This window comes from Geotrypetes seraphini, chromosome 17 (assembly GCF_902459505.1).
Source record: "Geotrypetes seraphini chromosome 17, aGeoSer1.1, whole genome shotgun sequence".
NCBI classification, from domain to species: Eukaryota; Metazoa; Chordata; class Amphibia; order Gymnophiona; family Dermophiidae; genus Geotrypetes; species Geotrypetes seraphini.
The window spans coordinates 3,385,239-3,398,933 of record NC_047100.1 but is presented as its reverse complement, the minus strand read 5'-3'; the positions used below and the strand labels follow the sequence as shown (position 1 = coordinate 3,398,933).

The window sequence follows — 13,695 nt, the reverse complement described above, 5'->3', positions numbered from 1 at the left end:
CATGCCGAGTGTCAGCCCTTCCTCCGACATCACTTCCTAGGCACGGGTCCAGGAAGTGATGTCAGGAAGAGCCAACACTGGCACGGGCAGCAATTGGGGTTGCAGGAAGTGCCATGAATGTTAAAGAGGTACAAGGGAAGGGGAAGGAGGATGGGAGCTGGCATCCTCACCAAGATGGCACCCAGGGCAGACTGGGCCCCCCCTTACTGGTTACAGCCAATATTCAGTGCTGTACCCCAAGAGCTAGCCAGGCAAAGTTACGACAGCTCTTGAAGTGGCACCGGGATTAAATATTGTCGGCTCCTGTGTAACTCCTGGCTCTGCCCCCAGGCTCCCTGGCCATGTCCAGATTGTGCAGAGCCAATAGCCCACTGCCTTGTCACGTGCCGTTGAACATCAGTGGACACCTCTGACTGTGATTTAACCAGGAAGATGTAGAAGAAGCATCCCTCTACCTTATTCACCAACTGGCTTAAGAGGAGAATAATATGCAAGGATAGGCAACAGTGTGTCCTTTGGCTTTGTCTCAATCCCCAGTTTTATGGCAGATCTAGTAGTGTCTGTGGTTTTCAGCATCTGAAGCACTCATAGTTTCTCATGCTCATGTTCATCCCAACAGCGGCTGGCTAACTAATCCAGAGAGCCCTTTCTAACTAATGTCCTTCCAGAGCATCTCTATATTAATTCTACACCTGTACATTTTAGGACAAAGGACAGGGTGGGAGCAAGCAATGGCTTCTTGACTTCTGTTTCTAAAGACACAACTGAATATCTTCCACAGTGCAGCTGTTACCTGTCCTTCACCAGCTCACGAAACCTTTCTGGGTCTCTTGCCATCAGCAGGTTTGCCTCTGGGAAGCTGAGATGCACAGGGTAGTAGCCTCCACTGAAGGGGTTGTGGCAGGATGTCTGATCTGAGCCCAGGTCCACCAGCATGTCTCCTGTGCTATCATACTCTCTCACCAGCCTCTCCCTAGGTAAATAATCGTCCTCTCTGATTAATGATATCTGCAGAAATGACTACGGCTATGACTTATCATTGCTATAGCGCTGCCAGACACACACAGCACCTTGTAAGAGACAATCCCTGCTCAACAGGACAATTAGGATAGGGAACTACAGAAGGAGTGACAAAATAGACATGGGCACTTTGCAAGAGGGTTGGCGTTAGGAGTTAAAAGCAAATTTTTCCCATCCTTTTTTCTTTCACCTTCCCAGGCAGCCTGGTAGATAACTAAATTTCCAGATTAACCATAGGATGGTGTGGAGGAATGTCACCTCTGACGCTCAAAAGTCCCTGTTGAAATCCTGTGTGCCGCTATAGTGACGGTAACAAGTAATTCTAAACAAATTTTGCACGCAAATAAGGTTCATGAAAATTCTATGAGATCAGTCATTGGAGAAAGTGACCGACACATACTTCTTCTATTGGAGTCTGAATTACAGGGTCAGCCTCTGAACAGGTAGTTTTAAAATCATTCTGGGGTTCAGAAGAATTCTTAAACCAAATTAGAAGAGACTTACCAGAGAGCTACCACATTTCCATGATAACCCAGACTCAGGACCGTTTTGTTCTTTCTGGCTTTTCTGCAATACAGTAATCAGAGACCAGAATGAGCAGAAGACACGTCTGCTTTAGTAAATGGCACCTTAGTGTGTGAATCTCATCCTTGCTTATTTGAGTTTATGAAAGATCATTCAGGAGAGGCAATGGAATGACCCACAATGCAACGCTTTGTTTTAGCACTCGGTTATCCACTGGTCCAGTTGTAATTCTCAGATCACGCACATCAGAAATGTTGGAACTAGAGAGTTGCGCGGGGACAGAAATCCCACCCGTCCCCACCAAAGTCCCACCCGTCCCCACCCGTCCCCGTGAGAACTCCCACCCGTCCCCACCCGTCACCACGAGGAATCCCTCTGTCCCCACCCGTCCCCGCGAGGAATCCCCTCCGTCCCCGCCCGTCCCCGCGAGGAATCCCCTACGTCCCCGCGAGGAATCCCCTACGTCCCTATAAACTACAGAAATAGTTATTTCATTTAATTATGCAACTGAATTAAAGGCTCTGGTAGAAACCCATTTAAAAATAAGCAAAAAGACTTTATTAATTTGGAAATATTAATTGGGAAGAATACATAATTTGTAAACGGGTTTCTACCAGAGCCTCTAATGTTTATAAATTTTTATCAACACAACTAATATACTACTTTATCCTTAAGCAAAAAAAAAAAAATAATAATAATTTTTTTCCTACCTTTATTGCCTGGTTTCTGCTTTCTTCATGTTCTCATTCAATTCCTTCCATCCACTATCTCTCTTCTCTCTGTGTCTTCCATTTGCTCTGTTACTGTGCCTCTCCCTTTCTCCCCCCTCCCAAATTGGTCTGGCACCCATCTTTTTCCCTCCGCTCCCCCCCATAGTCTGGCACCTCTGTCTTCTTCCCTGCCAGCGTCTTCTTCCCATTCCCTCTTCCCCATTTCCTTTCAGTATCCTTCTCCCCCACCATCTTCCCCATGTCCTGTCAGGCAGCATCCTTCTCCCCCCTCTGCCTTCCCCATGTCCTTTCAGCGTCCTTCTCCCTCCTCTGTCTTCCCCATGTCCTTTCAGCGGCCTTCTCCCCCCTCTGTCTTCCCCATGTCCTTTCAGTGGCATTCTCCACCCCTTTGTCTTCCCCAGTGCTTTCAGGGTCCTTCCCCCCCCTCCTCCCATTTACCCCTTGTCCTTTCAGCGTTCTTTTCCACCCCTTTGTCTTCCCCAGTGCTTTCAGCGGCCTTCTCACCCCTTAAGCGTCTTTTCTTCTCCACTCCACCTTTCCTCCCTCCCTGGCTCCACCTTTGTGGCGCTTTTGCACCCGACCGACAACAGAACAGGCCCGGTCGGACAAATCTCTCTGTCCTGTAGCCGCGAATCTAAATTACCTTCTTACAGCAGCTGGAGTAGTGAAGCTGCTGTAAGAGGTAATTTAGATTCGCGGCTACAGGGCAGGGAGATTTGACGGCCGGGCCTGTTGTCGGTCGATCGGGGGACCTGACCGGCTGTGCACATTCTCCGGGGCGGACCGCCCCCTCCCCCCTCTTTCGTACGCCATTGCCTTCTTCCTACCTGCCCTGCCGCACACAGCCGACCGGAAGTCTTCCTGATGTCAGCGCTGACGTCGGAGGAAGGGAGGGCTTTGCTTAAGCCCTCCCTCCGACGTCAGCGCTGACATCGGGAAGACTTCCGTTCGGCTGTGTGCTGCGATAGGGCAGGTAAAGAGGAGGAGACTACCCTCGCGGCTCGAGTGCACTGCGATCCAACCCCGCAGGAATCCCGCGACCCTCGGAGGCGTCCCCATGGGATCCCCGCGACCCTAGGGGGCGTCCCCATGGGATCCCCGCGACCCTAGGGGGTGTCCCCACGGGATCCCCGTGACCCAAAAGGGGAACCCGCGGGATCCCCGTGGGTCCCGCAGGATTCCCGTCATCCCATCATCGTCAGCCGGAGGCCCGAAGTCATAATGCCCCTGTACAGATCCATGGTGAGACCTCATCTTGAATATTGTGTTCAATTCTGGAGACCACATTATCAAAAAGATGTGCGGAGAATCGAGTTGGTTCAGCGAATTACCACCAGGATGGTCTCGGGACTCAAGAACCTCCCATATGAGGAAAGACTGAATAAACTGCAACTATACTCGCTCGAGGAACGTAGAGAGAGGGGAGACATGATTGAGACTTTTAAATATATCACGGGCCGCATCGAGGTGGAAGATGATATCTTCTTTCTTAAAGGACCTTCAACCACAAGAGGTCATCCGCTGAAAATCAAAGGTGGGCAATTTCATGGCGACACCAGGAAGTATTTCTTCACCGAAAGGGTAGTCGATCATTGGAATGAACTTCCATTGCAGGTGATTAACGCCAGCAGCGTGCTCGATTTCAAAAAGAAATGGGATATGTATGTGGGATCTCTAGCCGGGTGAAGTCTGGGGGTGGGTCATTAGCGTGGGCAGACTTGATGGGCTACAGCCCTTTTCTGCCGTCATATTCTATGTTTCTATCCCCGTTCCCGTGCAGCTCTCTAGTTGGAACGTTGCATAGTTTGGTGGGGGCCCCTAGGAGCCTTTAGTTATATCTGTAGAATGATCTGGAAAGCCTTTATCTGCTACTTTTGGATAATTTTCATATTGCTTCATTAAAAGCAAAGAATCACATTTTCTCCATAACTAATATAGCTACTGGAAAATTCTGTGCACGAAGTCTTGTCCTGGGTATATTTCAAGTGCCTTACCTGAGCTGTTGGATACAGTAATCCAGGCTGTCAGTGACTTCCATCAACCAGCCTTGCTTGTGACGCTTCAACAATGCAGCTTTATCCACCTGAGATGAGACAGCGTTCCAAAAAGTGTCACTCATCATTTTTACCATACGTACTCAGACCTTTCAAGTGCAAGGTGAACCTGATTATTTCTACTCCACAGAAGTCATCTACCACTGGTTGCATGAAACAGTAATTACAAGAGATCACAAAAGGTACACCTTATGCGTGCCTAACCTTATGTTTCTGAGTATGACATACAGGGTAATTTCGTAAGCTATTTTTACATGCAAAGGATGTTTTGCATACATACATACAGTAGAGAACTCAATTCTATCAGCGATGCCTTTTAGTAAACAGTGCTTCAATGTGCCACAAATGCTAAATGAGCAAATAAAATATTGGGGGATTATTTGAAAAGGATAGAGAATAAAACAAAAGATATTAATATGTCTTTGGATAGGTCCCTGGTACAGGTACACTTTCGTCTGGATTCTATACATGGAATCCAAATTTGGGCCCACTGCGTGCTATTCTATAAAACAGGGCGCCTCCCAGAGCGCATAACTCCAAAGGGGGGCAGGGGTGTGTCAGGAGCATTCCAAAAAGTGACAAGGTTCTAGAATACTGGGTAAGTGTGTAACTTGGGAGGTTTCAGCAGGTGTAAGTCTGGTGCCCACAGTTATTTCTAGAATTTCCCCCGATTGAGTATTGGGTCCCACCTCAGCAATAACTCCAACACAGCCAGCAATGACCGCTGCCTTCGCTTGGGCTCCGCTCATACCTCCAAGACCAGAGGTGACAAAGACCTTCCCAGCCAGGTCATCCTGCCCCAAGTATCGACGTCCTGCATTTAGCACAGTCAACTAAAGCAGCAACAACAACAACAAAAGACCCAAATGAGTCATCACAGCAGGTAATTAATGCTCTGAATGTCACTCATACTCTTCACAAGCTACGATATCAACCTGAAGATTGTACAGAGATGTTGCACCTGAGGTTTGGATAATTTTCTAAAAGGGAAGTCCATAGGCGATTATTGAGATAGCTTGAGGAAGATCCACTGCTTCTTCCTAGGATAAGCAGCATAAAATCTGTTTTACTACTTGGGATCTAGCTAAGTACTTGGGACCTGGGTTGGCCACTGTTGTAAACAGGATACTGGGCTTGATGGACCTGCGGTCTGTACCAGTTGGCAATTCTTATGATTTCCCTTTAGATGCATCCTTATGAGACCTTGGTCATCTTAACGTTTATGTCCAACATCTCTGCACAATTTTCATGTTAGGCCAATTCTAGATAGAGAAGGAGGTTCTAAGTATTTATTCTATGGTGGAAGAAGCAGGTGCTGTTGAATTTGTTTTACAAGAAGTGGAGGAGTTGTCCATGGAAATCTAGGTGATCCTCTGTCACTGATGTTAGTTATTGCATTAGACCTCTGGAGAACAGTAGACCATTTCATCTTTGTGTTAAATGAGCCCTGCTTATTGTTGGGTGATGCCCCCTTATATGATGTCACTTTCATTGCAGCCCCCCCCCCCCACTCCATTTTAAAATTCTCTTTGATATTACAATGGATATCTACCACTTGTGTCTGGAGTCTTGGTTCTATACATAAGAGCCAACTCTGTGGGTGCCTGAGCACCCACAGTATTGGATGTACTCTTTGAATGTGTCCAGAGAGGTAATTTTCATTGAGTCTAGCACCCCTATTCATTTTGAAAAGTTGGCTCCTCTGGTTCTACCTTTGATATTGGCTAAAGGATAGTCCCCGATGTGGGCAGATTCCTGGAACGTACTGGGCAACATTTAAGCAAGTTGGACAGTAGTCATTTGGAATGATAGCTGTATCTATGAACTGTATTGCTTACTATATTTAAAATATTATCATGAACTTTTAATACTCAATTATCAAACATAACATATTTTTTCTACAATTTTCACCTTCACAGGACACCACTGTGAAAATGACAAAACATTAATAAATAAATGAAAAGTCCGCAATCGATAGTTCATCATCAACATTGTTGTCACCAGAGATAAAGCTTTGTATTGTCTTTCTATTTGCTTCTAAGACGAGTTGTGGAGAACGATATCATTTGATGATCTTAACAGCCTTGCTCAACACACGGCGGTGTTTCACATTTTTAGGAAAGGAGCCTCACAGACTACTGCACACAGAGGTCTTGTCTCCTGAAGACGCTTGAAGCAAAACACCGCCGTGTGTTGAGCAAGGCTGAAAGTGAAGGCTGTTAAGATCGTATTTGGATTTGGCCTATAGTGATTTAAATTTGAATATGAATAAATCCTACTGAAATAAACACGTAGCTCTGATTTCATGTTGCTTCTTGTATCCTTGTTACATTAAAGCTCAATGCCTATTATTCGTATTTGTTTCCTTATTTGTATTCATTTGAATAGTAAAGTATGCTATTTGCTACAGCTCTAAAATTCATCTGAAACTACTTTGTTACGGCCCCCCTAAAATATTTACAGCATTATTACGATGCAGAAACCTTGTTCCTTTCAATGTCTTACCACTGTGCCGTGTACTATTCCCTGTGGTCCAATGTAGCAGTAGCTGCCCGCAGTCATTTGTCCATACCTAGCAATAGGAAGAGAAGCAAATAGCTCAGGAACTGGATTCACACAAATGTGATGGGGCTTACGGGCTAATAAGACTAGGGTTGCCAGATTTTCCTTTTGGAAAATCCGGACCCCCTAGCCCCGCCTAGATATGCCCATCCCGCCCTAATCCCGCCCCCATTGCCTGCTCTTCTTGGGCAGGGAGGAAGTCCACGCACGCACAGACGCAACGTGATATCATCGCATGACTTCCTGCCCAACACAGATTTTCAAAGGCCAGACAAAGTGCCGGGTTTTGAAAAGCCGTCTGGACACCCAGAGGAACCTGTCTGGGGAAATCCGGACCTCTGGTAACCCTACATAAGACACCTTATGTCCCCAAACAGTGAGACCCGGGACATAAGAACATAAGACTAGCCTGACTGGGTCAGACCAATGGTCCATCAAGGCCAGTAGCCCGTTCTCACGGCGGCCAATCCAGGTCACTAGTACCTGGCCAAAACCCAAGGAGTAGCAATATTCCATGCTACCGATCCAGGGCAAGCAGAGACCTGGCATTGTAACCCCCAACCCAAAAGCAACCCAAAGGCCTCAAAAACTGGGACTCTAATATTCTTCATTCATTGTTGCTCCCATAGATGTACCTTTTATCTGTTTATAAAAAATCACCTTGGAAACTAAATGAATTATATTTAAGTGAAATGGTAGCCAGGAGTACGCTGAGGGCCAGCGAGAGCGAGTGGTCCCCCCTTTACTGCGCCACTGGGCCAGTGCGTCTTGTCAAAACGTCTTGCAATACAAGGTTTCTTTATCCAAAGACTCAAGAGTTTTTTTGCTGGCATAGTTTCATATTTTTATTTAGTTTTTTGGTCTCATCTAGTTGTGTAAAGTGTCATTTGACCTTTTTTTTAACATACTTGGAATGCAAGATGACATGTTTTAATGTATTTTAATGTATGATGGTTCATTTTATATTAATGTAATCATTTTATTTATATTTGTTCATTATTTTAAATGCAAGCTCTTAGCCCAGGAGTAGGCAATTCCGGTCCTCGAGAGCCGGAGCCAGGTCAGGTTTTCAGGATATCCACAATAAATATGCATGAGATAGATTTGCATCTCAAATCCATTTCATACACGTGTACAACATATATTGTCTCAGGGTCAAACCACCTACATGGCTTTAAGGTCTTGGTGCCTAAGGTCCAGGACTAGAGAAATAGATAGTATCTAAGCACTTTATATTTTTACGGAAAGACGTGAGCACAGCTGAGATTTTGAGGATAAAGAAGATACACTGAAGCAGGTCTTACATGGTAACCCCCATCGCAAACAATTTCTCATATTCTTCTCGGGAAGAGTAGTTAGGAATCACCTGAAGAAACGACAATATCTTTAAACTCAGAAACAGTCCCTCCTCCCTCATCACTTTTCTGAAAAAATGTTCCAAAAATATCAGTTAATTGCATTTCTGCAGATAATTACACAGGTCACTATGACCCGACACCAATGAGATTCCTGAACCATCCAAACAGCAGAAGTGGCTCATTTCATAACAAATGACGTATTTGAGAAAGGTAACTTCAGCACTTTTTTGATTTAAAAATTTCAATGAAACCAGAACACCAAAGTACTTATTAAGGAAAATCACAGTAGCCCACGTTCATGGGAGAAGAGAAAGAAAGAAAAAATAATAGAAGCAAAAGCTGGTCACTGCTTATCAAAACTTTTTCTCAATGATAATTACACATCCACATCCTTCCCTTTCTAATAAAAGCCTCTCTAGCTGGTCTGGTTCAATGAAGACATATTTAATGTCTGCTAATTAAACATTTGGAGGGAAATTTTAAGAACAAAAACTAGCTCCTAGGTTTTAGTTGAAGAAATCGTTTACGTCTCAATTGTATCACCCTAGACGCATCTGGAAATACCTGTAACTTCCCTCTACAAAGCAGGAAATCTCTCTCTCTTTTTTTTAAAGTTATTTCATAAAACATTAAGGGGGGAATTCATCAAGAGGCACTAACCAATTTAGTATATGCTAAACGCTAAGATGCCCATGATATTCCTATGGAGGTCTTTAGCCGTTGGCGCTTACTAACACACTTATCGCTTTCCCGAATTTCCTCCTAAGATCCTCCACCGGGGCTCCAGTGGGGCCTGGGCCTAGATGAACTAATAGGAATGGTAAGACCATGTGGGTCTGTTCCAATCCAATTTTTTTGCAGATTCGAAAAGAGCTATTGATGCACTAAAAAGTTTGCGTGCAAACGAATCACGCCAATACCTCCATGAAGTTCACAGCAGCTTGTATAAGAATTAACAAATTATTAAATAGTATTACAATATTTAGAAATTATTAATTGCAAGTTCTTGAAATAAATAGGTCTTCAGGCCTTTTTTTTTTTTTAAATCTTAAAATTAAATTGCTGGTTAATATTAGTTGGTAAAGTTTTCCAAAGTTGAGCTGGTTGATAAGCCCATGTGGAGCTAAAAGATCTATAGTACCTTATATTCTTAATGGCTGGGTACCGAAAAGTGTCATTATTTCTCAGATTCAATGATGGATCATTAGAAAAATTAAAGAGTTGAAGGATATAATCTGGAGTTTCTCCAAAATGTATTTTATAGTATGCAATAGCATTTATAAAGTATTCTCCCTTTTCAGTTCACGTAGATAAGGTGTAATCTTATCACTTTTCTTCAATCTGAAGATTAATCTAATGGCTATATTCTGTAACCTTTGGAGGGTTTTTTTTTATTATAAGAAGGTGCCATTTAGTCCAATTGAGACAAAACTAAAGTTTCTACTAATAGACGGAATTGATAATTATCTAAATGCTTTCTAATCCTTCTGAGTTTCCAGAAAAGTCTAGGATGTGGAACCGAGTCTTCTGAATAACGCTGCACATACAGCCACTGGGTCACTCCTTAATACCTTCCAGTGATAATATGAGAAAAGCAGACACATCAGGCAACACTTACCATCCCATTGGTGATGACAACACGGGGAGCATTGGGGTGGCTGGGGAACAGCCCCATTGGATGTCCACTGTACATTACCAGGGTCTGCTCTTCTGTCATCTGGGATAAATAATGCATGGCCAACCAAAACTGAGGAACAAGCAGAGAAGAGACAGTCTGAAATACTTCCAGAGCAAGTGTGACCAAGCACGGGCGGCTCTAACAAAAGAGGTACACTGCAGAGGTTGATATTCCCTGTTGACTGGTGGACTTTGCAAAAGCTAGAGGAGCATATTTATAATATTTATTCTAATCAAGATCTATAAACCTCATTCACAAGTCTTAACCCGTCAATAGCATAAAATGAAGGTCAGAATAGTTACTGTTAATTGTTCAATTCAAAAAGAGCAGGGTGGACATAACAAGGTCACCTGCTACCTCTGCTTGGGATAGTCACATGGAATCTCTTAGAGAGAGGAGGAGATAATGGTTAATGCGGATGGAAGACTGGATGGGCCATTTGGCCTTTATCTGCCATCATGTTTCTATTAAATATAGGGGAATGCAGTGCAGCAAGGACTGTCTCGCGGGGAACCCATTTTTGATAATGAGCAGTATCCTAAGTCATTAGATTGGCAAAGCTGGCTGCCATGTAGCACCTGCAGCAACATTTTACTGTGATCGAGTAGGACTGGGCAGCCAAAGCAGTGGTTCAAGGTGCATTTCAGCTTACCTGTGCCCAGTTGCTGAAGACCTGTCCGTTCCCTCCATAAGTTATAAGCTCTTGGGGAAACTAAAAGGGAAACAGAATGGTTCAGTGTGTTTCTAAACATGCAGTCAAGAATTTTTGGTCTGGCAAATCAATCTCAAGACACAGCACTTGTACATGAGTTTCAGGATGGTGAAGGTTGACAAGAAACCAGAGCTAGCTGACATTAATCCAAAATCAATGTCATTCATTCCAAAGAGGGGCACTGTGTTAGTCTGGAGCAGCAAAAATGACAAACAGACTGGTGGTACTTTGCAAGCATGTACTAATATGCCGAAAACTCAAGACAGAAAGTTGTGTGCTATCACTGCCTTGAGAGGGGTCTGGCTTCTAATCTGATCTCCATGCTATTTTGGGTTGGAGATGCAGCAAAGGGGGTGATGGAGTCTCAGCCATTGCTATAATTTGTGACCCCCCAGTGGGAGAAGGTCCCTGAGATAGTTGCAGGGGAGATGAGACGATAAATTAGGGGAAGACGTTGAAGGCATTTGCAAATTAAAGCCGATTTGAAATCCCAGCCCCCGTTCTGAATAAGCTAGAAATGCAAACAACCTGTAGCAAGCCCAACATATTTATGTACGATTTCAGCATCTCTACCTGGGCCACTGCGGGATCCAAGTTGTTCATGATCATGTGCATTATAGCAGCAGCTTGTTTGGTCTTGCAGGGGTACACACCAATGGGATAAGCTCTGCAACATACAGACAGATGCAAACTTATAAACACTGGCCCTGACAAACGAAAGAATAAAGCATTTTATATGGCACGAGAAGAGAGACAAGATGGCTAAACCCTGGCTAAGCACGAACGAAGGAGATGCTCAGGCTTTAATAAAACTGTACAATGCAGTATAAAACAGGCTGGAAAGGTATCCAGCAGAATGATTCAGCCCTTGTTAACAGAGGTGGCTGCAATCTTTTGCCAGGGCTCAGCAGCAGAGGCGTGGAACAAGTCGTCTTCATGCCCACTGGGCACTGGCTTCCATATTGTTTGTGTTCAAAAGCAGTTTTCACCTCTCCACCCACACGACATTCATTCCTAAAAGTGCCAAGGGTCAATGTTTAATGTTTGGTTTCTCCCAAGAAGAAAAAATAAAGTCCATAAGTCATTCTAAAGATGGACTCGGAAAAAAAAAAAAAATCCCCTGCTGATTCCAGCACAAATAAAATTCCTATGAGCGTTGGAGCATTTAGAACTCTGGACCGCCGTAAAAACTTCTACCACAGAGTAGTAAAAGACAGCCTTAAAGCTAAAGTTAATCCCAGAAGAATGTGTTGAGCAAGTGGTAGAAACATGGCCTAACTATGCCAGCTACTATGTCCTCCTCTCCCAACGTGTGACCCCCAACCCCCAAAGTCCTCTGTTGCATCCCTCCAACAGGTGGCTAAAATGCTCTTCGGATTTTCCTGTTATGAGTATCCCCCTAGTCTTTGTCATTTTTAACAGTGAAAAATCGATCCACTTGTACTCGTTCTACTGCACTCAGGTTTCTGTACACTTCAATCCTATCTCCCCTCAGCCAAGCTGAAGAGCCCGAACCATTTTAGTCTTTCCTCGTACGAGAGGAGTTCCATCTCCTTTATCGTCTCGGTTGCTCTTCTATGAACCTTTTCTAGTGCCACTATATCTTTCTTGAGATAAGGAGACCAGAATTGAACGCAATACTCCAGGTGAGGTTGCACCATAGAGCGATATACAGAGGCATTATAATATTCTTCATCTTGTTAACTATCCCTTTTTAAAATAATTCCTAGCATCTTCTTTGCTTTTTTGGCTGCTGTCACACATTGGGCTGAAGGTTTCATCGTATTGTCTACTTTGACAGCCAGATCCTTTTCTTGGCCGCTAACCCCCAAGGTGGACCCTAGCATCCAGCATCCAGTATTTCTTCCCAAAGTGCATCACTTTGCATTTGTCCACATTAAATTTCATCTGCCACTTGGACGCCCAGCCTTCCAATTTCCTAAGGCCTGCCTGCAATTTTTTTACAATCTGCATTCATCGCATTGATTAGCAATTTTATGTAGTTTCATCATTGTTACAATTACCCATACATAGCTTAAAGAACTTTAAATAAATAACTCTCCAATTTAATTGTTTTCTTGGTTTTGCAATTTTATCATTTCAATTATATTGTGCCGCAAAAAACATTTGTTCCGTTTAGTGTGCTGGAGCTAAAAAATAAAAAGTTTAAGACACACTGCTCTATAGGATGCAGTGAGTAGCTCCATAGGCTATAGGTGCTTAAGGGATTCTCAAACGTGAAGTTTCCAGCTATCAGGGAGACTCTTATCTCTGCAACACTACACAGTGCATGGTGGGAGCAACCTTCTTTTCAATGATATTATTAAAATGAACCCCTGGTGGAAGTGACATCCACAGCTGAAGAGGTTTTCACTTACCTCATCTCCATGTCTGGACAGAACCGGTACATGTAAATGTGGCCATAGTCTCTCAGTTCGGCAGCAAATTCTTGGGCCAGTTGCTTATGGAACTTAGGTGGAAAATAGCGCAGGGAATTCTGTAACGCCAGCTGCAAAGAGGGGAAGCAAATTTAATCTTTTAATATGACCAAAAGTGGTAATTTATGTATCTGCCAAGAAAGGAGGGGGATCTCCCTCTACCAAAAGCACGAGGTTCTTGGCCTTCAAAAGACCTCAGGAATAATTGCAGATATGATTTGCAAATATACTGTATGTCTGACGCCACTCTAATGCGAGCCTTAATAATCCCTTGTGGATCTAACATCAGATTTATCCTCATTCACAGAGATACTGCTGGACCGATATATGGTATCCAGTGTTCTCCCCAGAAATTTTTTCCAGCTGGGTGGCCTCTTCTTTCAAACGGCACTAGCTGTTTTTAGTGCAGAGAGCCACACTAAATGGCCTGCGCTGCTCCCGACGCTCATAGGAACTCTATGGCCTCCTTTTAGGAAACTGTGATAACAGTTTCTAGCACAGCTGAATGGCCTGCACTTCTCCCAACGCTCATAGAGTTCATATGAGTATCAGGAGCAGCGCGGGCCATTCAGCGCAACTCACCGTGCTACAAATTGCTAGCGTAGTTTAATAGAAGG

The 13,695-nt window shown here is 44.0% G+C and overlaps 1 protein-coding gene across 1 annotated transcript in view; it reads right to left on the bottom strand.

Annotated features, from left to right (window-relative positions):
* The window catches only part of UROC1 (urocanate hydratase 1), a 31,972-nt gene that overhangs the window by 10,499 nt on the left and 7,778 nt on the right, over nt 1-13,695 (bottom strand). The window contains exons 2-11 of the mRNA XM_033925814.1: nt 13,019-13,149; nt 11,214-11,307; nt 10,581-10,640; nt 9,869-9,997; nt 8,197-8,258; nt 6,836-6,902; nt 5,020-5,163; nt 4,271-4,359; nt 1,525-1,587; nt 794-973 (exon numbers count right to left, since the gene is read on the bottom strand). Of these exons, the coding sequence (XP_033781705.1) occupies nt 794-973; nt 1,525-1,587; nt 4,271-4,359; nt 5,020-5,163; nt 6,836-6,902; nt 8,197-8,258; nt 9,869-9,997; nt 10,581-10,640; nt 11,214-11,307; nt 13,019-13,149 (1,019 nt within the window). The remainder of the gene's footprint in view (nt 1-793; nt 974-1,524; nt 1,588-4,270; nt 4,360-5,019; nt 5,164-6,835; nt 6,903-8,196; nt 8,259-9,868; nt 9,998-10,580; nt 10,641-11,213; nt 11,308-13,018; nt 13,150-13,695) is intronic.